The 24,300-nt window shown below is 35.2% G+C and overlaps 1 protein-coding gene across 2 annotated transcripts in view; it reads right to left on the bottom strand.

The window, feature by feature from the left end:
• Positions 1–24,300, bottom strand: part of nhlrc2 (NHL repeat containing 2) — a 94,693-nt gene that overhangs the window by 39,468 nt on the left and 30,925 nt on the right. For both annotated transcript variants that reach the window (XM_028791442.2, XM_051922151.1), the window contains 3 exons: positions 10,349–10,804; positions 7,566–7,687; positions 6,336–6,465 (listed from right to left, as the gene is read on the bottom strand). In XM_028791442.2, coding sequence (XP_028647275.2) covers positions 6,336–6,465; positions 7,566–7,687; positions 10,349–10,804 — 708 coding nt within the window. The remainder of the gene's footprint in view (positions 1–6,335; positions 6,466–7,565; positions 7,688–10,348; positions 10,805–24,300) is intronic.

Here is a 24,300-nt window from a genome sequence, read left to right on the forward strand (position 1 = left end):
TTTTTTAAATGCGGTTTTACACCTGCGTATCATCACGAAGTGTGACAGAAATAAGACATAATGAAACAGAATGAAACATGATATTTTTAGTGCATTAATATGGTAGAAAGAACAACAGAGGTTGGCATTAGTAACTTATAGTATTTCTTGATAGTAGACATTTTATTCAAGTCCATTTTTTGGTGATGCAGTTATTTAGTCTTTGGTGCCAATTCGATGCAAGGATCTGTAACAATTTTAAGTCAACATTGAATGAATCAACTTTGAATCATTTTTATTACATTATTGAATGGCCAACACTGATGCTGTCTCCTGCAATAATATGGAGACCTGCAGCAATGTCTGTAAACCCCAAGCCATCCCGGCTCCAATACTATAGCTGTACAAGCCATCCAATTTATTAATATGGGAGTACACATCCATTTGAAAACCACACTGAAAGAGAAAATATAAATAGTGATCATGGTTGTAATACAGCAAAGAGTTACCTCAATTACAGAATCCAAACAAACACAAAAGCAACTTCTTTTCTCACGACAGTAGAGAAATTAATAGTTCAAGAGGTAATATAGATGACTGATGGAACACTTGCATTTCAGCCAAAAACGACAAAAGGGTACTTCGCTTAGTAAAATATAATATTAAAAAACTGAAAAGGATATCAAAGGCTGGTGGGATGAACAGTATATAAAAACTGACACGTTTACCTAAGAATGGCGCACAGGTTAAGAGAATCATAAACTTGGGACTCTGTGCTAAAAGATTAGACATTATTCAAAAAACGTTCAAAGTGAAAAAGTAAAGAAGAATTGTTAAATGAGTAGAAATATTCAGAATAATAAAATGGATGACAGGTTCTTAAATATTAAAAACAGACATTAGAGAGTTAGAGGTGAATGAAATACATCCTAGCAGCATCAGTCACATGGCAAGAACCAAAACATAGGACATACTGCTGAACTAATTGTTTTACGGCAGTTTAATTTCACCAACTGACCTACCACACACATCTTTTGCATATGACAGTTAAATCCGAGTACTTTTGGAAACACCCATGTCAACACTGGAGAATTTATAAACTCATAAAGGCAGAGACCAGTAGGACTTTAAATAGAAGCTCCTGAACATACTGTATGAAACAGCAATGCTCACCATGTTGTTAACATGTGTCACTTTACTACCTGGAGATTTAAACTACAACTGTTTATGTTTAAATTTGGTCAGCTTCAACAGAGCAAGTCAAAAGTGGGAGTAAAATAGGTTTAAAACATGCATTCTCTGCAGATTTAAAATGAGTACACTTATGCACTGGTTTGCACTTGTACTAACAGGCAAATGTTCCATGTAATTTTTTTTTTACTGATGAGCTGATGTGAATAATAGATAAGCTGGTTCTTTCCTTTTATAACCAATTTCTTCAATCCCACTGTACTACACGAGTTAAACACATATCCGCTTAAACATACATAAATACATACATATACATATAAATACATACACATATATGTGAGTAGAGCATAGTCGGAACAGACTGTATTTCAACAACCTCTGATATTACACTGAAAGTAGTAAATTCCAGAGATAATGGCAATTAACAAATGAAATGAGATAGAGCATTATTACCCTTAGAAGTGTAGGCCTTTCTTGAAATGCTGGCTGTGGATTACTGCAGACTGGAAGAAAGTCTTATGAGCCGATGAATCAAAATTTGAAACACAAAGGGTGTTTGTACGCCATCGAGTTGTTGAAAGGATGGTTCCTCAGTGTGTGATACCAACTATCAAACATTCAGGTGGAAGTGTGATGGTCTGGGGTTCTTTTGTTGGAGTTGGTGACTTGTACAGAGTGACTGGCATTATGAATCAAAAGGGTTACCATAGTTTGGCTGTTATATCAGAGAGATATGCAAGTTTGAATTACACATATTCTTATAGGGCAAATGCTATTTGGGCTGGGGCGGGGACTATGCCTTCCCCATTTAACACATACATATAGACTTGAAACAATTCAACAGACATACTCACGAATTCACTCCTAGACATTCTCATCCATTTACACACTCATTCAAATCACACACACATTAAGTCAATTCAAATGTGTAAAACATTCAGTATGCCAGACAAGGAATCATCAAACATATGCTGCAGTGAAATTCATTCTAGGGTTATTATTATTCCAAACAAGCATGGTCAATCATTTAAATTCATTATTTTTCCCCTCAAGAAAAACCACAGTGGCCGTTTTATTTGCAGTGAAACAGTGGCATTTATATAAGTGCTCAACATGAAGCGCTGATGTCTGCAATTTATTCACTTTCACTGAAACTTATCCACAATTTGTCAAGAGAGCTGGAGCATGAAAACCAAGGTTGTGAAAGCAAGCTATAATCACAGCAAGAAGAAAACTCACACATTCACTAGCTCAACAAGAATGAGCAACGTAAGTTTTCTTACAACTACATGAATACTGGCTAAGCACAATAAACCCTTCACTAATGTGGAACTATAAAATAATGCTTTATAGGCATTTCATAGGATCTTGATCGTAATAAATGAATGGATAAAGTTATTGAAATTGTGAAAGTAGTATCTAAGTCAGTTGCAACTGTTGCAAGTCTTGTTCATGTTATGGCAAAGAATATGTAAAGTCAGGCTGATCATATAATTAATAGCTATTGATGAATCAACAGACAACATAAACAAAATTGTGCTATGTCCATGTCCAACATTTTGATGGAGCAGAATTCATAATGGATCAGAAGACATTTTGTAGGGGGAATAATTGTGCCTGAGGCAGATGGGGCGGATCAAAGGAATGAAGCAGCTGAGTGATGCCAGCAAAGTGCTCATTGAGTGCCACAAAGTAGATTAGCATGTTTACGAGATATTATGAGCATTTGTGGCTAGTAGAAGAGTGGTGTGCCTTGGAATGGTTTTGGTTACAGAAAGTGTGCCACCACAGAAAAAGGTTGGGAAACCCTGGCCTAGACTATTAAAAGATATTTTGGATGAATCAGTAGTAATCTAGGACAAAAAAATACCTGTTACACTAAATAAACATGATTACATGTCAAAAAGATCGTACCTTTAGAATATTTATAAATCTTCCTGATTTACATTTGAATATTCAAATGCCATTTACAATAGTACAGTGGAACCTCTAGATACGAGTTTAATTCGTTCCAGCACTGAGCTTGTATAGCGAATTTCTCGTATCTAGAACAAACTTCCCCATTGAAAATAATGGAAATCCAGTTAATCCGTTCTGCACCCCAAATATATTAACATAAAAATCAATTTTCCTAACAAATAACACTGATAAATTATATATACTGTAGTCTACCTTTAATAAATAACACTGGTAAAAAATATAACTGATTATTAAAAGAATCAAAACAGGTGTCCAAAGTGCAGTAGAGCATTCAATAAATCTTTAAATAAATAATCCTTAAAACAGTTGTGAAGTGGAGGTTTAAAATACACAAGAATAACAATCCTTTAACACGAGGTTAAAACGTCAAAAGGATGCCGTCTTTAAAAAACAGATGACAATCCCCGGTGCTTCTTCTCTGTTAGCGTCTCACCTGTGGGCTCTGCAACAGGCGAGACACTCTTAATGCAGCTGACCTTCTCTACACCGTCCTGCTTCAGCTGTTTGGCTCGCCTGTTCAGCTCACTGTTCAGCTACATGCGAGCCTGCACCCGCCCGCCCGCGCTCGCTCGCTCTCTCTCTTTTCTTTTACTTCTTCTCCCCCTTAACCGGCTCGCGCTTCTCTATATATGCGGGGAGGACATGGCAGCTGCAGCCCATCAGCCACAGGAATAATCATGGATGTGGGCAGTTTCCCACCTGTGCACTTAAGTGAGAAACGCAGACACCGCAGATCGCGGCTCGCAACTGCTACCACGCCCCCTTGCTAAGCCGCAAGCTATACCCACAGCCTGGCTCGTGGCTCGTTACGCGAGCCAATGCTCGTATTTAGATCTGAATTTTTCGCTCATACTTTCCTCGTATTTTGAATTTCTCGTATACAGAGGTGATCGTATCTTGAGGTTCCACTGTATTTAGCATATTTTACAATATTATAGTCATTTTGACAAATGTACATTACATTCAGTGTTATCTTTTAATGTGTATGGCGCATTGGTAGCATTAATGAAACTGAGATGTATACCTCTAGATGTGGTCTCCCATGTGGACTTGTAAAGGACACCAGCTGGAAACCTAGCTGGTTTTGACAAATAAGTTAATGTCAAGGGTAAAAGGAGTTGTATTGTGAATATGATTGAAATGTGGTCTATTCAAGAAAAATTAGAAAATAAGTGGAGAAGGAACAGGTGATGAGCTGAAAAGATTCTACATAACTGGAGGACAAAGAATGTCAGATGTCACTGTAAGACTGTAAACACCAATTTTGTGAATACAAAGCATGAACCACCCTGTTCCATGAAAGGATAATCTTTCAATTTTTTGCAGTTGACTATGCTCAGTAAATAGTACTGTGTATAATATACGGTTATCCAAAAAATTATTAGCACAAGGTAAAAGTGCCAAGTAAAATAATACGATATTCCAGATGACATAGATCAAGGAATATGGAGGAAAGTAATTTGTGGGCAACAGTCAAATCTGGTCAAATGCAGATAATAGCCACACATGTAGCTTACATTTGTTTTACAGTTAATGTGTCACTTATGCAGATTGAAAAGTAAACATGGATATTTTACATTCTGTTTTCTAAATGCATTTTCTTTACAGTTCTGTCAAAATTAAAAAAAACAAAAAAAAAACAAAAACGGAGTGACATTAATTATGGTCATGTTTCTGCAGTTGCAGCATTGATGCCATGGTATAAAAAAAGTACCCTGGATATCAACTACAACAACAAAGCATTTAGCAAAACTGCACAAGTAATTTAATAATCATTTTAATTTTCTAAAATACAAATACAGCACAGAAATGAAAATAAACTGTTTAAACTTATCATTGACACATACTATTGAGGTGGAGACATTTCAGCGCAACAATAGCTATATATGTATGTGGGATTTAGAAATGATTTCAAAGAAAGGGACAGAGAAGAGGTCTCTTTATATTCACAAGGTTCATAGTAGTTTAATGGTCCTGCAAAGGTCAACTTCACAGTAAAAATGTCTCACAACTTAGGTCTCAAATTGTTGAAAATCAATATTCTCAAACCCTAGTATGAAACCAAATGTCAACAGCAGGTGCAAATAAAACAGAGGAAATTATTCCAAGACAAATAAACAATAACTGATTGAAAAAATTTAAATAGCAGAGAATATCAAAGTAATTTTAGTTATGCAGAAAGACAGTTTGAAGAGGTGGAAGATTATTCTAAAAAACACAAAACATTGTCATTTTACTTGGATCAGATAAGTTAACATTTGTCAATGAAGAGTTCAGTTATGCTTTAATATCAGCACAGAATTTGAAGATATAACTACAAAAATGAGGAACTGGCCAAGGCTTTAATTTTTGAAAACATAAAAGATGGGGATATAATTCAAGATGTAGGTAGTATAAGCTACGATTCAGTACCACTGAGTGTGCGCCTACAATGACTGGTCACTCCAATGGGTTTATTGGCAAACAAAAGGACAAGTCAAGCATTTTTGCAGTCGTTTATGAAGTTGTTACCTCAAAGTCTGCCTAAATTTTTAAACTTGCACAAACAGGCAAAAGAAAAATAATGGATGTTTGATTCAGTCTTTTAAACAAAACTAACTTAATGTCATGATAAATATGACAAAAAAGAACAATAACATTTATTTCTATAGCACATTTTCATACAAACAATGTAGCTCAAAGTGCTTTATATGATGAAGAAAGAGAAAAAAGACAAAATAAATAATTAAAATTATGGAACACTAATTAACAGAATAAAAGTAAGGTCCAATGGCCAGGGAGGACAGAAAAAAAAAAAAAAAAAACAAATTCCAGATGGCTGGAGAAAAAAAAAATCTGCAGGGGTTCCGAGATTCAGTTTAACAGTTTAAAACATAATCCATGAGAAACAGTATTCAAACTTCAGGCTGTTATGTATGAAATGAGGAAATCACATTATTGGTGTTTCAATGTGGAATATAGTGTCTACTATGGACTGAACAAAGTGGTCGTGATTTCTAATGTAATTTTGATCTCACAAACATCTACCACATGACCCAAACCTGAGACAGTTTTAAGAAGTTAGTGCTAAAATAGGATGAAACAAAAATAAAAGGAATAACAACAAGGATTATTCACAGAGGAAGCTTATGAATATAGGCCTTTTGTGCTGGAAGCACCATAATTAGTAACAGCTAGACTTTCACCTGCAGTGCCTAATGCCAAGTCCCACGGAGAGCTGATGGGCTGCTGCTTCCCAAAAGCTCCTCCTTCTTTGTCTGTTCCTTGCATTCCCACGCCAGCTATAGTGCTTACTTTTTCTTCTAATAGGTCAACCTGTAAACACCATAATGTTTCAATATACTATCAAGAAATATGGAAACATATGAAATATATTTAACTGCCTAACTTTACAAATTCCTCTAGAAAAACTATACATCGTTATTAAAATGTAACCAATGTTAAAATGTATTTGCATTTGTAATTACTAACACAGTCTACTTAACGTGTAAGCTGTGTAGCAAAATCTGTAACTATTTATTTCTCTTCCTATTCCATGCTTCTTTCTGCACTTACCTGTACCATTTCACAAATACACAGTGACAACACTTAATTACACAATTCTTATTCTTATTCCATGCCTAATTCGTAAATTACAGAGCAATAAAAATTATATACAGTGTTTGCATTCATCTTCCTGTTAAATGATAAGTTCTGTACTTTTCACGTCAAAAATATTTTTTCACAATCATGGTATAAGACATGAAGCAATGGCATGGGACTGGTCCATTGCATTGTTTGAAGCTGGGGTTCTCAGTACAGCTGGAATATCTGTTTTGTTTCCTATGTACCAGTGCAGATGCTTTACAGTTTTTTTTTCTTACAAAAGTAACATAGAAACAGCTTGTAAACAGCAATACATTGTTACGTGCCTGTTCTTGAGGTTTAAAATAGGGTCTATGAAGCAAGCACCAGTGCAAACATAAAAAGAAAGGCATTAAAACTTACAGAGCATGTCCTTTTTCTAGACAAGGAAGATATTAAAAACATATTGTAAAACAGCGCACCCATGCTATCATCTGGATTTTTTTTTTGGTAAGATTCTGCCATTTTAAAAGAACTCAAGCTGTCGTATTCATCTCAGTGCCTGACTTACTCCATGGCAACCATTCAAAACCAAGAATGTGGTTCAATTAAAACTTGGTTCATGAATTTTCCTTAGCAAATTAATGTATGCCATGATTCTGAAAATATAACTAACTAATATAAATCAGCCTTATCCTTTAATGACCACTTTCAGATGATGAAAAAAAGTTAAAAACTAAAGAATGCTACAAATTATATAAATATAAATAACCCCCCACACCCCAATAACAAAATGAATAATAATCTTTTGAAATACTGTGTAACAGAAGAATTTTTAAGTCATACTGTACCATTCTTATCAAATGATTCTCTGTATCAGCTACATAGATTGTGTTTTTTATGACTGCAATGCCTTGAGGTGAATTGAACTTTGCCACAGCAAAACTTCCATCTTTCCATCCACTTGTTGGACCTAACATAAGAAAAAGAAGAAGGAAAAATATAACAGTAAACTTTTGAAATAAAAGAGATTTTGTAAGACAATTTTAATAAAGTATAGTAGTAGTTGCCATTGCTGCCTCATGGTTCCACTAATTTGATTTTGATTTCAGGCCTGGTCAATGTTTGGAGTTTATACAGTATCCCTGTGCATTCATTGGTTTTCTATTCCAAACATATTTATTTTAATTTGTGACTCTAATTTTGACCAGTATGAGTGAGTGTGGATTAGTGGGCGAGTGAATCATGAAATTTACTAAGTTTCCATCCTCTGCTGGGATAGCTTTATGCCTAATGCTGCTGAAAGGATAAATTTTTTGTCTACCTAACAAAAAAGGCATCGTTTTAAATATGAGTGCATTTTTATATATACACAATTGTTTCTTAGCAAGAATGATTACGGATTTATTATCTTAACACTTTAAGTCAGCAAATTACTTGTACACACTGATAGATATTACTATAAAATGAGAGGAAGGACCTTTAAAATAAAAATTACTTTTAAATCTGCAACATTGTTTAATCTTGGTTTATCTGTAGTTAATGAAAAGTTACAAACATCAGATTCATACAAATAGTGTCTTAGATAAAGTTAGTATTGTGCAAAAGATTAATGCATTATTTTACAAGCCCTAGTTTAATATTTAGTCACTTAATTATAATCATTAATTTTCTTTTCTCAGATATTAAAAATCTGAAACTAATTTAATCACCATATATTAAAAGTAAGCCCACAAATCTGTCTATCCAATGCATGACTCATCTATTCTGATAAATTAAAGCTGTGCAGCACATTCAGAGAACAGCAGATGGGTAATCAAGGCAATCTTGAATCACGTTTGTTAATGAAATTAATTTAGTTTTGCTGATGTAAGAAATTCAGTGAATTTCAGATGATATTTACATTTATGTTCTTGTGGATTACAGGCCAATGTTGCAGATGTTAAATAAAATGTGTTACACAACAGTTAGATATTTTGTTATAGCAAAGGCTATCATTAAGTTTTAATCAGAACCTGAGTTCTAGCATGGACACTGCCTGTTTGGATTTTACAGATTTACCCTTTGTCTGCATGAGTTCTCTCTGTGTAATCTAGTTTACCCACACAATTCAAAGATACGATGATTTAGGATGCTGAAATTAATTGTTACAAAAGTGGCTGTGTGTGTAAGAGCATCAAGCATCATATCCACAGTGGTTTGCATCTTGTGACCTATGTTGTTTAGACAGATGTAGGTTTCCTACCTCTCTGTAAATAAGAAAGTAGTTTCTAAAACGTACTAAGTGATGTACTACAGAGTACTCTTTCAAGGATCAAATGCAAGTAAGTATATTGTGTCCTCAAAATACTGTAAACAACCACTGTCATATAAATGTTTGTCAATTTTGCAGAAATCCACAAAATTCATTGAAGTCAATGGGTAAGGGGGGAACTAAACTAGTTTAGAGTGTATTATAATGGAGCACTGGTCTTTCAATTATCCCTGAGGTCTAGGGAAGTGTCTGCCAACTACTCTGTACTGATGAGCCAGCAATTCTAACCACTGTGCAATCATGCCTCAAACAGCAAAATAAACAGATGAAACGAATACCAAAAAAATACAACATAATGGCCACAAACTAGTATTTTTTTGTTTTTCTTGATTTGATTCAAAATGAATATTGACCAAAAGTAAAATATTTCTGTTTCTTATACTTTGTATCAACACATTTGCTGATAATTAGTCTTCACCATGTGCATTAGTATATCACAGTGGGTTTGCCTAGATTTCATTGGGAGTCTATTGGAGCAGATGCAATCCTCAGTTTTGTTGCTCTGGATTCTGTGGTGAAGTGAGGCTGATACAGGCTGAAGTGTACATAGGTAAGGAAGCCAAGAACATTGTCAATTAATTCTACAAGGGTGTGACTTTCTTATATTTTGTGTATAATGTCGATTGGAGGTCTGTGACCAAACAACACTTTTAGTTTATCCAACACACAAATTTATAATAGTCTCTGTTCACAATGAATTTCAGTGTAGACAACGGTTTGTATTCTCTGGCATCATGCACAAGAATACAGAGTATGGCACTGACTGCTGCCAATTTGACACAAAGATATGAGGCCTCATGATAACCCTGGATTATAATTAGTGTAATGATTTGTCCATCAAGGGCTAAATATTTTATCATTCTTTGACCTAGTGTTTTTGTTTGGTTTCTACATGAAACAATTGTTCCTAAATAAACCTTCAGAGAAAACACATTATATTCTAAGTTTTTAAGAGAAATAATGTACAGTTGCTATGTATCAAGGATATAATGGCACAACACAACATTTTCCAAACAAAATTCCAGACTTCTTAACACATTGCATTGTCTGCTGAAATAAGGATCGATGTCTTATGAAAATTGCAGGATTTCTGCTCTGTTGGTCCATGGTTTGGGAGGAAGACATAGAATACCAGAGCAAAGAAAATGGGTAGAAATAACTTGGTGCAACATTTATCCTAATTAAATTTTCCAATATTACAATTTGCTTAATTTCACTAAAGTTGTCACATTTTTATTCATGAAAAAGAGTTTACTCTTGCTTTATTAGTTCCTAGTCAGTTAAATTACTTTATAACACATCAGAATATGCACATCTTACCTCCTATTGCATAAAGCAGCTGTCCATTTCTCTTGGCAATTAAAATTCTGTGATGCCCTGTGTCTGATATAACAAGCTTTTCACCAGTAGAATCTAAAATCACTTTACTGGGAAATGCTAACAGGGATGAAGGAACAGAATTCCCATATAGATCAATTCCTATTCTGTGATCTTTGATTTCACCTTTTTCCTTGTAAAAATGTAAAGCAGTTGAACAATACAGTAATAATCGATCTTTGTGACCTTCTCCAACCAAAGAATACAGCATATTCCCACGAGGGCCAAGTATGACTAAGGTTGGCCAACAGGATACTTCAAGATCTTGCCAAAGACTGCCGTCTGGATCATTCACAACTGGATGAGTTATATTGTAACGAATGATGGCACTTTTAATATTATCCAGGATTTTCTCATTTGGAAATTTTGCTGAGTGGACACCAATAACAACAACTCCATCTAGAAAATGAAAAGCACAGAATGTTTACATTTTAAAAAGTAAAATACCCAATGCAAATTAAACAACTGCATACAAGATTAATAAAACGTGTAAAATAGCAAGTTAATATTACAGTCAAGGAGATTTTAAGCTGATAAAAACAATTATCATATTGTTGATTAAATTTTACTATGTTATGAGAAATTTTACCTATATTTAAAAGTGGGACTGAAAAATTGTATTACCAAATCACTTTAATACAAACATAACCACCAAATTGGCATCAGTCTTTATTTTAGTTATTTACTTAGTTATTACTTATTATTTATCTCATATTTAAAATTCTGTTAATGGTTTCTGATATTTATAAACTCATGTATTATCGTTATTATCCTTTTACAGTCTTCTTAAAAGGCATAACCATGGGAACTGAGCAACTAGGTATTTCACTACATATTGTACTATGTATAAAATTTGGGACAAATTTAATTTAATTTGTCAGCTCTTCACCACACACATTTGGAGAAGTGGCTCATCTCCAATCTAAACAGGCTTGTAAGGCTACTCAAGGCTTATAAGGGTGGAAAATGTTTCAAAACAATTTAAGACTTTAGATTATTTTCTACATTATTTTAAATTAAATTTCAAGGAATTATAAAATTGTTCTATAATACTTTATAAACAGAAATTTTATTACAATTGCTGCAATATAAATGGGGAAGATAAACAACTAATGACTCAAATACAGAAGTGATTCTTAAGGTCTTGTCTCTTTCTTGATATAAAAGTAACATCGTTATAGAGAATTCTTGAATTTCAATCCAGATTTAGTTATTTATCACATTTGCCAGAAAGACGAGAAGCCTGACTGTGAAGATGCCGGCCCTTCACATATTTGGATTTTAAAGTAGCATTGAACACTTCAGCGTGATTTCCTTTCACATCGTCCAACATAACACTTTCAGGTTTTAACCCACATGAAACAATACCATCCTCTGAATGATAATGTTTTTGGATGTAAACAGTGCAAATAATAACTAAACCAATTAAAGCTGCTGTACACATTTGAAATTCCACCTGAAGACCACAATTAAGTTACAAAAATGAAAAAAAAAAAAATACATAATGTTAGCCATTATTATGTAGGGCCATTTGGATGTTTCATCATTTAAACATCCACTACAGCATAGTGAAATTGTGGAACACAAGTGTACTTATATAGTGTTCATGCATGGGTGTGTTTGGAGATATCATTTGTTACAGCTTACATTATAATATCATTTTCCCTATATGAATTTCAAGTTGGATATTTGTGAAAAAATAGTTGCGAGATAACCAAGAGAAAATAACAAGCATGCAATTAAAGATTTGCTCTCAATTTTATGTAAATATAAAAACGAACTAAAATGTAGCATCTCAATGCTTAATATATAAAACAAGTACAAAGTACTGTTTCTAGATAACTTTTGTATTGTACAGAAAAAATTAGGTAATAGTTCAGGATTACTGTAAAACCTACATAAAATAGATAAACATAATTAAAACTATATTTCAATTTCTTCACTGGAAGATATAATTTGGAAGGGAGTCACTTGACATGTCCCAATGGAATGATCGTATTTCATTACTTTTTGATAGCATGGAATGTAGTGTTAAAGACAGAATTTACTTGGTTATCAGTGTTTGGAACCTCTGTCAGCCAGTTTGTTCTTACATCTCATAAATGTGTATTACAAATGATCAACAAAGAACCAACTGGAGCAAATCAGTACTTCAAACCAATGGCAAGGATTTCCACTAGTTTTATATAATTACATGCAGTAAATAGATCACTGGTCTCCTTGCAAAGGGTACTGTGTTTTAGTGCTGGGCGATATACCGGTTCATACCGAAAACCGTTTTTAAAATTTTTTTTATGATATGGATTTTTCTTATACCGCAACACCAGTTTAAATTGCCTAAACGACGTTCGGAACGTGGCGCAGCGGGAAACTGTTTAAGTGGGGACCTTTTTCACTGCTACACCGCTAAACACAGATTTGTTGCACTAGGGCTCTTTTTCACTGCTACACCACCAAATAGTGGGCGGTAGCATATGTATGCCGCGCGGTGAAAATGGACAGAGAGCCGAAAAAAAGGAGTCAAGTCTGTTGCCTGGAGATGCTTTAGTTTTAAAAGGTCAGATGTGTAAATACTGTTTCTATACTAGTGGATAATACTGCAAGCCAAGTTGTACTTGTTTTATTTGTTTTCAATACAGTGTAATGTACCTGGGTACTGTGTAATATTGTGACGACATGTTGACTTTATTCTCGTACTTTGTCATTAAAGTAGAACATCGTAAACTAAACTTCATCGTAAAATAAATATTTCATTTACTAGATTTTCTCAAACCCTGTCATAAGTTATATAGCACATTAAATGCTTTATGTTAAGTGTTCCCCGAGCTTCTTAAACTGACTTCCTCTGCACTAAGAGGAGGCACCGGCAGCGATCGCCGCACAGAATCCATTCACATGATATTCATGCTCTCTGAACATTTAGAATGCCAAGATAAATACTTGATATAATTTTCATGGTGAAATGCATTAAAGCATGTATTAATCATGTGGAGGCACGGCGGCGTGGAGGTTGCACTGCTGCCTTGCAGCAAGGGTGTCCCGGGTGTACCCTGCCTTGCATTTGCATGTTTTTCTGGTGGGTTTACTCGGCGTGCTTCAGTTTCCTTTCAAAGTCATGTAGGATGTGGGGTTTTGTTATGCTACATTGACCCTGCTAGTGTGTGTTTTGCTCGTATTCATCCTGCGATGTACTGGCAACTCGTTCAGGGATGGACACAAACCTGAATGGACGGCATAATTAAACATGTATAACGAAGATATTTTTAAAGTTCTGAACACTCCGTGTGCTAAGTTTATAACTAGTTTTAAATTCCCAAAGACATTTATCGTGTGGTGATTGGTTATGTGGAGAAAGAAAAAGGAAGGGTAGAATTTGGGGTTTTGGTACGTCAAATAGAGATAGCAAGTGTGCAATAAAGAAAGCCTGCTCAGAATAACATCCATTGAATTCTGTGTTCGTCTCTCCGACCACCAGATCACAAACCCAACATTTAAACAATATTTAAGTTAAACCTGTGCGATACCCATTCATACATCCAGTTTTTCAGAGCCTCGTCACACCTGCCATAAAGTTCTCTACACTGAACGTACACCGGGGACCCCTAACTGCGAGGGAGCAGCACTACCGATTAACAACTGGGTCGGGGAACACAACACAAAGCATTTAATGTGCTACATTAACTTATGACGGGGTTTGAGAAAATCTAGTAAATTAAACAATGATTTTAGGATGAAGTTTAGTTTACGACATTCTACTTTAATTACAAAGTAAACTATGAGAATAGAGTGGAAATGTCGACTTTAATCTCGAAATAAACGGCAAGAATAAAGTGGAAATGTCGACTTTATTCTCGATGTATAGTTTTTTTTTTTTCTTCCCTGTGTCCGGATTTTTTTTTCTTCTCCGTGGCCCTAATACGATTCCGTAGGGCTATACCACAAATACAATTATAAATGCAAGTTGCAGTTGTATTATTTATGTATATAGCTTAGCTTGAAGCAAGGTCCATATTAATGCAGTTTGCCTAAATGATAGTTCAGTTGGTAAAGATGTTATCACCAAGATTGCACTTGTTTTATTTTATTTTAATTTGGTGAATACTGTGTAATGCACCTGGGCTTTTGAAGCCTTGAAGTAATAGTGCAACTATCAGTAATAATACAATTATTTATTTTATTGTTATTATTTATTAGTTTAAATATTATGCAGTTTAATGATGGTAAAGTTGTTTAAAAAGTCACTTTAACATATCAGTGGACAGAGATTGTTAACATTAACAGAAAGTGTAGTTGTTTTACAAAAAATATTTATTTATTCCTTTTCTAAGACATGTTCAGTGCAATACAACTTTTGACAAGCACTTCTGGATATTTTCCTAAGTCTAAATACCTCTTTGGATGGTTGAAAATATGTTGTCAAAATTATAATTTAAGTTTTTGCTAAATTTGTTAAATAAAAAGGTTCTATATTTTGACTGCATCTGTCATGCAATGTGATTTCCTTCTCTTCATTAGTGCCACCCCCTTGAAAAGTATCACTTTATGGGGCAATGCAAACCTGTATTAATACTTGTGTGCACATTAAAATGTTTTTTTTGTATAATGTACAATGCTCTTGACAGTGGAATAGTTTATTCTTAGCCAGTAATTGCAGTGGAAAATGTGTTTAACATCCACTCATGCATGGGAAAAAAATACAGTCAAATATCGTGAAACCGGGATAATTTAGAAAAATACCGTGATATAGAATTTTGGTCATACCACCCACTCCTACTGTGTTTCATCTAGAAGCAAAATAGGTGCCTTCAACTGTGTGCTAAACATAGCTTGGATTGGGAGCATTTCTAGGGAAAAGAAGTGTGCTGCAAACTAAATAATAATATGCTAAAACGGAAAAAGGTACCACATATACAAAGCATTTCCACATACAAAATAGACATTTACCTGGAAACACTGGACTACAGAAACCACAGGAAATCTGACAGAGGAATTGTACAGTGATGAAACAAGATATGTTACTAACCAACAAGGTTGATAGTACCAGCTTTACGCAGGTAATCAATTATCTTAAGCAAAGGTAAAAGAATACCACATCTAAAAGTAGTCATCAGCTATATACATGAACATTACATCAAGAAGATACTAGAGCCGAAAGGCCATCTCAGCATCCTATAAGCTCACACACACAACTAACAACACAGAATCATATCACAAATACAAGTATTTGCCATTTTATACTGTTATTGTTAGTAGGGGTGGGTGATGTATTTAAAAATTTATAGCACAACATAATTAACACTTGTTACAGGTATGGTATATATCATAGTATAATCTATGAGCATATACTTTTCAGACTTAGTCCAGTTTATGTGATGTTTCTTTCCATAAGGACCATATTAAATCAACTAAAGTAGCAGTAATAATAATAATACATTTTATTTATACATCACCTTTCCCATGCTCAAAGTGCTTCCCAGAGTTTCAGAAAGAACAACAGAGAAAAGGCAAAAAATGATCAAATACACTGGAAACAAAATAACATCAGCATAAAACACTATATAAAGATAAATACAAGAAACACAAAACTTTTAATTTGAACAACAGATAATAAACCACAACAAACAAAATATAAATACTACAAGAAAACCCTGAACAAATAACAATTTGTGATAGAAAGGCAAATTATCCTACGTACATGAGCATAGACATAAACTGGAAGAAGGGTCTGAATGTCAGGGTAAATGAAATTCCTTTCTGAATAAATGAGTTTTAAGTTGTTTTTGAAAATAATTAATTGAGTCAACTGATCTACTTTAATTATATTCAAAGTATCTTTATTGTGCAAAATAAAAAATATGGACAAGATGTAAACAAGGCGGCACGGTGACGCAGTGGGTAGCGCTGCTGCCTCGCAGTTAGGAGACCCGGGTTCGCTTCCCAGGTCCTCACTGTGTGGAGTTTGCATGTTCTCCCCGTGTCTGCATGGGTTTCCTCTAGCTACTCCGGTTTCCTCCCACAGTTGAAAGACATGCAGGTTAGGTGCATTGGCGATTCTAAATTGTGCTTGGTGTGTGTATGTGTGTGTGTGTGTGTGTGTGTGCCCTGTGGTGGGCTGGCACCCTGCCTGGGGCTTTTTTCCTGCCTTGCACCCTGTGTTGGCTAGGACTGGCTCCAGCAGACCCCTGTGACCCTGTAGTTAGGATATAGCGGGTTGGATAATGGATGGATGGAAGACATAAACAAACATGGATTGCACATACAATTAAAAAGACAAATCATTGAAAACGGACTATACAGAAAAGAAAAAAAAAAAAAGACTGACTATAACATTTTCAAATAGGTAATCTCGGCAATTCCTTTGGTTCCTCATTGAACAATACACAAGCAAGATGACCTAGACTTTAATATTGCCTTTCAAAACATATTTATAAACATGAAGAAAATTAAATAAAGGCAAACCAAAGAACATTTAGATCTACACTAACTGAGCTGAGTACTGCCTCAGCAGATACTATGAAACCAAGGCTGATAAACAGCCAAGTAAAGAAAGCTTTCACACTTGTCACGCTACCGATTTTCAAAATCATCATTCTACAGAAATTGATGTTGGTGGAGAATCTTTTAAAAAAGGATATTAATGAAGAAAGATCATTATTTGTTTCCATTGCTTTCTAATTTTGAAGTTATGCAGCATTTCAACATATCAAAACATGTAACAATAGTTATTGTTGCCTACTTAATGAATTTTTTATGCTTTTGTCTGTGCTGCTTTGTGTCCCTTCTGTAATGATCTAATAAGCATGTGTATCTTGCTTAATCCAGGGCTACTTTATTATCAGTGTTTGAAGTGGAACAAATAACCATACTGTTTTCATGGATTCTTATTTTCTTCAATGATCGTAGGAGTAAGGAATCTGTCCTTTTTAAAGACCAGAAGATGTGATTATAAATAGCTTCATTTGCAGGAGAGTTGTTAGAACCACCAGCTGTGTCTCAAGGTAATTGAACCCCCATTCTCCACCATGTGGTGTCTCTTTTTGCGGCAAGTAAAAAAAGGCGTTTTCCCACTGTAGGAACTTTGTTTTCAGGAACCAATGAGTTCCTGTATGAGGTAGGCACTTTTGTGTGTTGCATTCCCACTGCATAACAGCAACTGTAACCTTCTAACAAATTATGCAAAATGCAAAGAAGAGTAATGAGGTGTGAAGTGCAGCAATATTGGGAGTTCATGGGGGAGATTATTACTCTGATGTGGTGCATTGCATTCAGGTGGCAATGAAGGGTAATTCTGTGCAAAGTGCAGCGCTTCATCTTTACCGATAACTCTCTAAGTACAAACTACTAACAGATTTGGTGCAAGTGCTTGTGGTCAACCAATCAGCATAATTCATTTCTCAAGCCCCACCCATGATAGTTCCTGGTTAAACAAATAGTAAATAACCTGGAGTAAAACCTAAAAAAGTACCAGAAACTACCTACCAGGAACTGCAAACGGCTCAAGCTCCAGCAGTGGGAATGCTACAAAAGTTCCCCAATTTTTAAAAAGTCCCAGGATCCTAAAAAGTTCCTGCAGAGGGAAAAGTGCCCATTGGCAGTTTCTTAATGTCTTCAACCATGATGGAAATTATACAGTGATCCCTCGCTATATCGCGCTTCGCCTTTCGCGGCTTCACTCCATCGCGGATTTTATATGTAAGCATATTTAAATATATATCGCGGATTTTTTGCTGGTTCGCGGATTTCTGCGGACAATGGGTCTTTTAATTTCTGGTACATGCTTCCTCAGTTGGTTTGCCCAGTTGATTTCATACAAGGGACGCTATTGGCAGATGGCTGAGAAGCTACCCAGCTTACTTTTCTCTCTCTCTTGCGCTGACTTTCTCTGATCCTGACGTAGGGGGATTAAGCAGGGGGGCTGTTCGCACACCTAGACGATACGGACGCTCGTCTAAAAATGCTGAAAGATTATCTTCACGTTGCTATCTTTTGTGCAGCTGCTTCCTGAAACGACATGCTGCACGGTGCTTCGCATACTTAAAAGCTCGAAGGGCACATATTGATTTTTGATTGAACAACAAACTCTGTCTCTCTGTATCTCTCTCTCTCTCTTTGTCTGCTCCTGACGCAGGGGGTGTGAGCTGCCGCCTTCAACAGCTTTGTGCCGCGGTGCTTTGCATACTTAAAAGCCAAACAGCCCTATTGATTTGTTTGCTTTTCTCTATCTATGTGACATTCTGTGCTCCTGACGCGCACTCCTTTGAAGAGGAAGATATGTTTGCATTCTTTATTCTTCTTCCTCTTCTTCTTTTTTTGGCTGCTCCCGTTAGGGGTTGCCACAGCAGATCATCTTCTTCCATATCTTTCTGTCCTCTGCATCTTGCTCTGTTACACCCATCACCTGCATGTCCTCTCTCGCCACATCCATAAACCTTCTCTTAGGCCTTCCTCTTTTCATTTTCCTTGGCAGCTCTATCTTTAGCATCCTTCTCCCAATATACCCAGCATCTCTCCTCTGCACATGTCCAAACCAACGCAATCTCGCCTCTCTGAGTTTGTCTCCCAACTGTCTAACTTGAGCTGACCCTCTAATGTACTCATTTCTAATCCTATCCATCCTCGTCACACCCAATGCAAATCTTAGCATCTTTAACTCTGCTACCTCCAGCTCTGTCTCCTGCTTTCTGGTCAGTGCCACCGTCTCCAACCCACTTAACATACAGTAGCTGGTCTCACTACCGTCCTGTAGACCTTCCCTTTCACTCTTGCTGATATCCGTCTGTCACAAATTACTCCTGACACTCTTCTCCACCCATTCCACCCTGCCCGCACTCTCTTTCACCTCTCTTCCACAATCCCCATTACTCTGTACTGTTGATCCCAAGTATTTAAACTCGTCCACCTTCGCCAACTCTACTCCCTGCATGCTCACCATTCCACTGACCTCCCTCTCATTTACACACAAGTATTCTGTCTTGTTCCTACTAACCTTCATTCTTCTCCTCTCTGGAGGACATCTTCACCTCTCTAGGGTCTCCTCAACCTGCTTCCTACTATCGCTACAGATCACAATGTCATCAGCAAAGTGTTACCTTCATTGATTTTATTTATTTAGCAATACAAGGTAAACCAGTCAATTTGCATGCTAGCATACCATATACAAATATGTGCCAAGTGTGTTTTCATTTAAATGGATGAATTATTCAAAGATTGTGAATGTAACAAAATTCTCAGGGATTTGTTTTTTTTGGAAAGATTTGGGAATGCATAGTATTATGCATTTTAATATATTCATGTTTATCATGACAACAGAGAGTGGCTAAGTGTTGCAAGAATTTCATTGCACTCTGCATGTGACAATATCTATCAATTAGTATAACTACTTCAGTAACAAAACACTAAACAGATAAAGAGTAACAAAGGAAATCATTTGTGCTACCAAAATTTCCAAACCAAACATACTGCTGATTGTTATAGCAGAAATGTTTGTGGCAAAACTAAGACTTATGTGTGTAGATGATAATGGAAAAAAAAAACATTTATACTGATCTAGGCTTTAGTAGCCTGTTTTGCTCATACACTGCAGATTTTAAAAGTAACTAAACCCTGAAGAGAAGTCACCTAAGAACACCATTGGTTTCATTACAGTCATGTCATTCTCAGCTGGTGGCATAATAGTTAATAGTAGGCTGCACAAACAACTGATTGCTAAGCATGCTAATATGCTCAAATTTCAAAGAAACAATTTGACTGATTTTCTCCTAATATTAAAACAAATTCTTACACAGATACTGCATAAATAAAACCTTTTCTGCATAATTTACTTTTGCATTATTTTCTTTGTTATTAAGGAGAGTATATCATTTTTAACAATTATAGGTTATTAAATTATCAAAGGCTGTCAAATACTATTATGAAATATTAAACAAATCGTTGTATCCCTAGCAACACTTCTGCCAAAAAACAAATGGACTGAATAAAAAAAGGGTGTAGTGGTTGAAAATGGCATCACTTAATTTAGAAAACAAAACTTTTATCAAAATATCTATTGTTTTCCATGCTTAAGCTAACTCTGCACCCAACCAAACACTATACTCTAAATTTCACTCTCCTGTAGTCTGAAGACTTGCCTTTTATGGGCTACCAAAGAAACAGATGCCTTGGGTAATTTCTCATAAAAGGTTACTATAACAGCAAAATATGATTGACTGTCAATTAACACATATCCCTGGTTAATTCTCTATCTTGTCTGGTACACTTTCTTTATCATATGAAGATCATATGGTTCAATAATCTCTATTAGAGTATAATTCAGTTTAGAGGAGGACAATAATGAAATGTGTTTTTGTGGCTCCATTTCTGTTACTGTCAAACAGAAAAAGAAAACTTACATTTTTCAAGAAAGAATTAGTTTACTTTCTACTCAAAGCTGAAAATATAGTTACAGGGAAAAGCTGAAAACGACTGGCCTTTGTACACAGATAATATAATCTGTGCAATACAGGCCTAATTTCCTTATCTTGCTTCACTCCTTGCAGTAGTTACTGCAGAATCAACTAACATCAATATTATTCTATCCATACTTTTCCCATTTACTTTATTAAAGTAAATGGAATGCCAACTAACTGACAAGTTTCTTCAAGCACAACTACTGAATGGAAATCCCAGTTTTGACTTAAAGAAACAAGTGATCACTGCCCAAATTGTGATAAAGATGTTTCAGGTTTCCTTCTGTACATTTAAAATCTAACATTGTAACCAGAAGCTTTGCAGAATAACATTTAGTGTCTACTAAATCACTAATAACCTGTTAAACTACAGTTCACATGAATCAGTGCCACATTTCCTTATATTTTTTTTTAAATGAGATTTTACTGAGGTTCATCATATTACCCTTGCTATATTTGATCCTAAAACTGAAGGCAATCTAATGATTCAATATTATGCTTTAACAAAAAAAAAGGCAAGAAATCAGACTATGATTAATAAAATACAATAACAAATCAGCAGTAATATAATCCTGGTAAATCAAAAAGCAACAGTGTATTTCATTGACATTTAAGATGAATGCCAGCTTTACAAGTACAAGTTTAGCAAGAGAAAATAATGGATCTTTTAATTTCAGTTATTCGAAATGTCTTAATATTTCTCTTTCTAAAACTTGAATGGTCCACAATAAAAATGTATTAATATTTGCCAACATGGCTCTACATTAACCATTTTTAAAATAGTAATAAGAGCCGATTTCTGGCTGTCCAGAAGTCTCACTCTGTTAGGGATATTCAGCAGTGAACATTTGCGATGTTCCATCTGTTGAAATGTATTTTGCACGGCATGTAATTAAAAAAAAATTGCATTTTTATTTTCTGCAAACATTAGCTCTGCTATTAAGAATCCTTTTTCAAATGCTGTATTACTGAGATAAGAGATAAATGGACACTGCAACTAGATAAAAGAAAATTTAAATAGTAAATAAAAGATAATAAAAAGAAAATGTAAGAGCAAGTACTAATCTCATTAATGTAGCACAATGAGAGCAGGAACCTATAATAAAAATAAAAACACTCTATTAACAGCAATAAAGAGGGTATGTTGGCCTTCCAGAAGTTTCAGACCCCCACAGTCAGACTATCAGATACTTTCATCTGTGGAATAGTCAATATATATGAAACACAACATATCACCCATGGGATTAGTATACCGAAGAGTGAATGAAAAGCAAAAGGTGTCAAATTCACAAATACAACCACTGATCCACTTCCTAGGTAAATGTATAGTTGCAGGGAGAAAGAGGGAAGTCGCCACCTCTCCTATCCCCTTAAAGAAGAAGGAAGAGGAGATGGAGATGGGTTTTTGAAATCTTTGACTTTGCTCTGTACACTCATCTACCTACAAATTGCTTTAACAGTTCAATATCAAAAGTGTGATGACTCAAAGTGTATTTGGGATGGGAACCAAAAGAAGATAGGAGAAAAAGGGAGAATGCAGTTGGACTGAAAAAAAACATGTGAAACTGAATTTCAATACTATAGCCAGTGTCTTATGATATTTCCTATCTGCACTGCAATAAATAGTGAAATTACTCCCATCCAATCTTTCAATTAGTTATTTGCAGTTTTCTTTCACACTAAAAATCAGATCATGATGATTACTTTTTTAATAAAAAAAATGTCTAACAAGAACATTTTAATTTAAAAAATTTCATTCATCACAATGAATAGTACATTTTTGTGAAGGATCCAAGAAATTTTAAATAAAAATGCAATTACTTTATAATATGTTATCTTTAACACATCTTCAAAATCCGATACTAAGCTTTGTTAATTAATTTTCAGTTACAGAGTCTCTCCTTTGAGCCTTTTATATGCATATTAAAATCTGCTAGAATTTTGTAGGGTTGCTTAGCATCAAGTAACATGTAAAAGTGAGAACAAAGTCATTGTACAATTTTCTGGCAATTATTTCTTCTGTCGGTATGAACCTGTGTTTTGCTCTCAAATGTTGCACTTTTCAATGGATTAAACAATTTTGACCCTGAACCTGAAAGGGTGCGGATTTTGTAAGTAGGCAAAAATTAGGTTCTATGTAGTAAATTGTGAAGTACAAGTTTCTAGTAATTGCAGATTATAGTGTTCATTTCTTTATTCAAAACCTCACATAGATATTGATACCTAAATACTCATTTTATAGTTACATTGAATTTCAAACGATACAGAATAGTACATCTTAGAAGATTCTTGTCTAGTCAATGTGTATCAGGTCCTGTCCCCTTTAGTAGCAGAACATCTCTCAAGGATGATATAAAGCCTGGAGGACCTTTAACACTAACAGTGGAAGAACATCTTGCCACTATGGAGCATATCATAATGGAGAATTGAAGAGTAACCGTGTGTCAGATACACAATATAGGGATTAGTTATAGGATAGCTGAATTCACTCTTCAGGAACAAATAAGAGCATGACCTGTACACATCATTTTCCAAGGAGGATCTCAAGCTAATAAACACAGACTGGGAGAAATGTAAGAAGTTTTATGACTGGGAATGAAACCTTGCTACATCACTATGGCCCAGGTGCAAAGTTCAAACAATAGTCCCAACAATAAAAGCATGGCAGTTCTCTAACACAAAAAAATAAATAAATAAAAAATAAAAATCATGACCTCAACTAGTGTCAGTAAGATCATGTGCACAATATTTTAGGATGTCCATATTGATTACATGACACTAAATTACATTGGTAGTAGTCAAGCAGAGAAAAGCAGCAAGGAAAACTGGATGTTATTGTGATTCTGCTTCACAAAAATGCCCTTCTCCAACACTGCAAAGGCTGCTGCCTGCAACCCACCTAGATGCAGCAAACTGACTTTGAAATGGGTGGCTTCAACTAACTGCATATACAGGTTTCTCTTGCTGGTTGGTGTCAGGAAATGCTATGAGGTATACATTGTCCTTTAAAGTTTTTTTTTTAATGAATGGGCAGAACATGGATGATGCTACAAGGTTGTTACCAGCAAAGTGATTTTTTCTGCATTGAATTTAACCAGAAACATCTGTATATAAATCATCTGTATGAGTACCACACCATACCTCTATTTTACTTGCTGATATTCAGTTACAAAACATTTTATATTGTTTTATTTTAGTAATGGATGCCACAGTAGCACAGAGGTAGTGCTGCTGCCCCAAAACAAGAGGTTTGTTTACGGGTGCACCTTGCATGGAATTGGCATGTTATCCCTGTATCCACGTGAGCGTCCTCCAGGTTCACCCATTTCTGCCTACAATACAACGACATACAGGTTAGTGGTTTTGCCACTGCTGTGTTGGCGGTGTGCAAGTGTATCCACACTGCAATGGACTGGTGCCCTGTACAGGGATTGCTCCACCTTCACTTCA

Source organism: Erpetoichthys calabaricus, chromosome 2, assembly GCF_900747795.2.
Source record: "Erpetoichthys calabaricus chromosome 2, fErpCal1.3, whole genome shotgun sequence".
Lineage (NCBI taxonomy): Eukaryota > Metazoa > Chordata > Cladistia > Polypteriformes > Polypteridae > Erpetoichthys > Erpetoichthys calabaricus.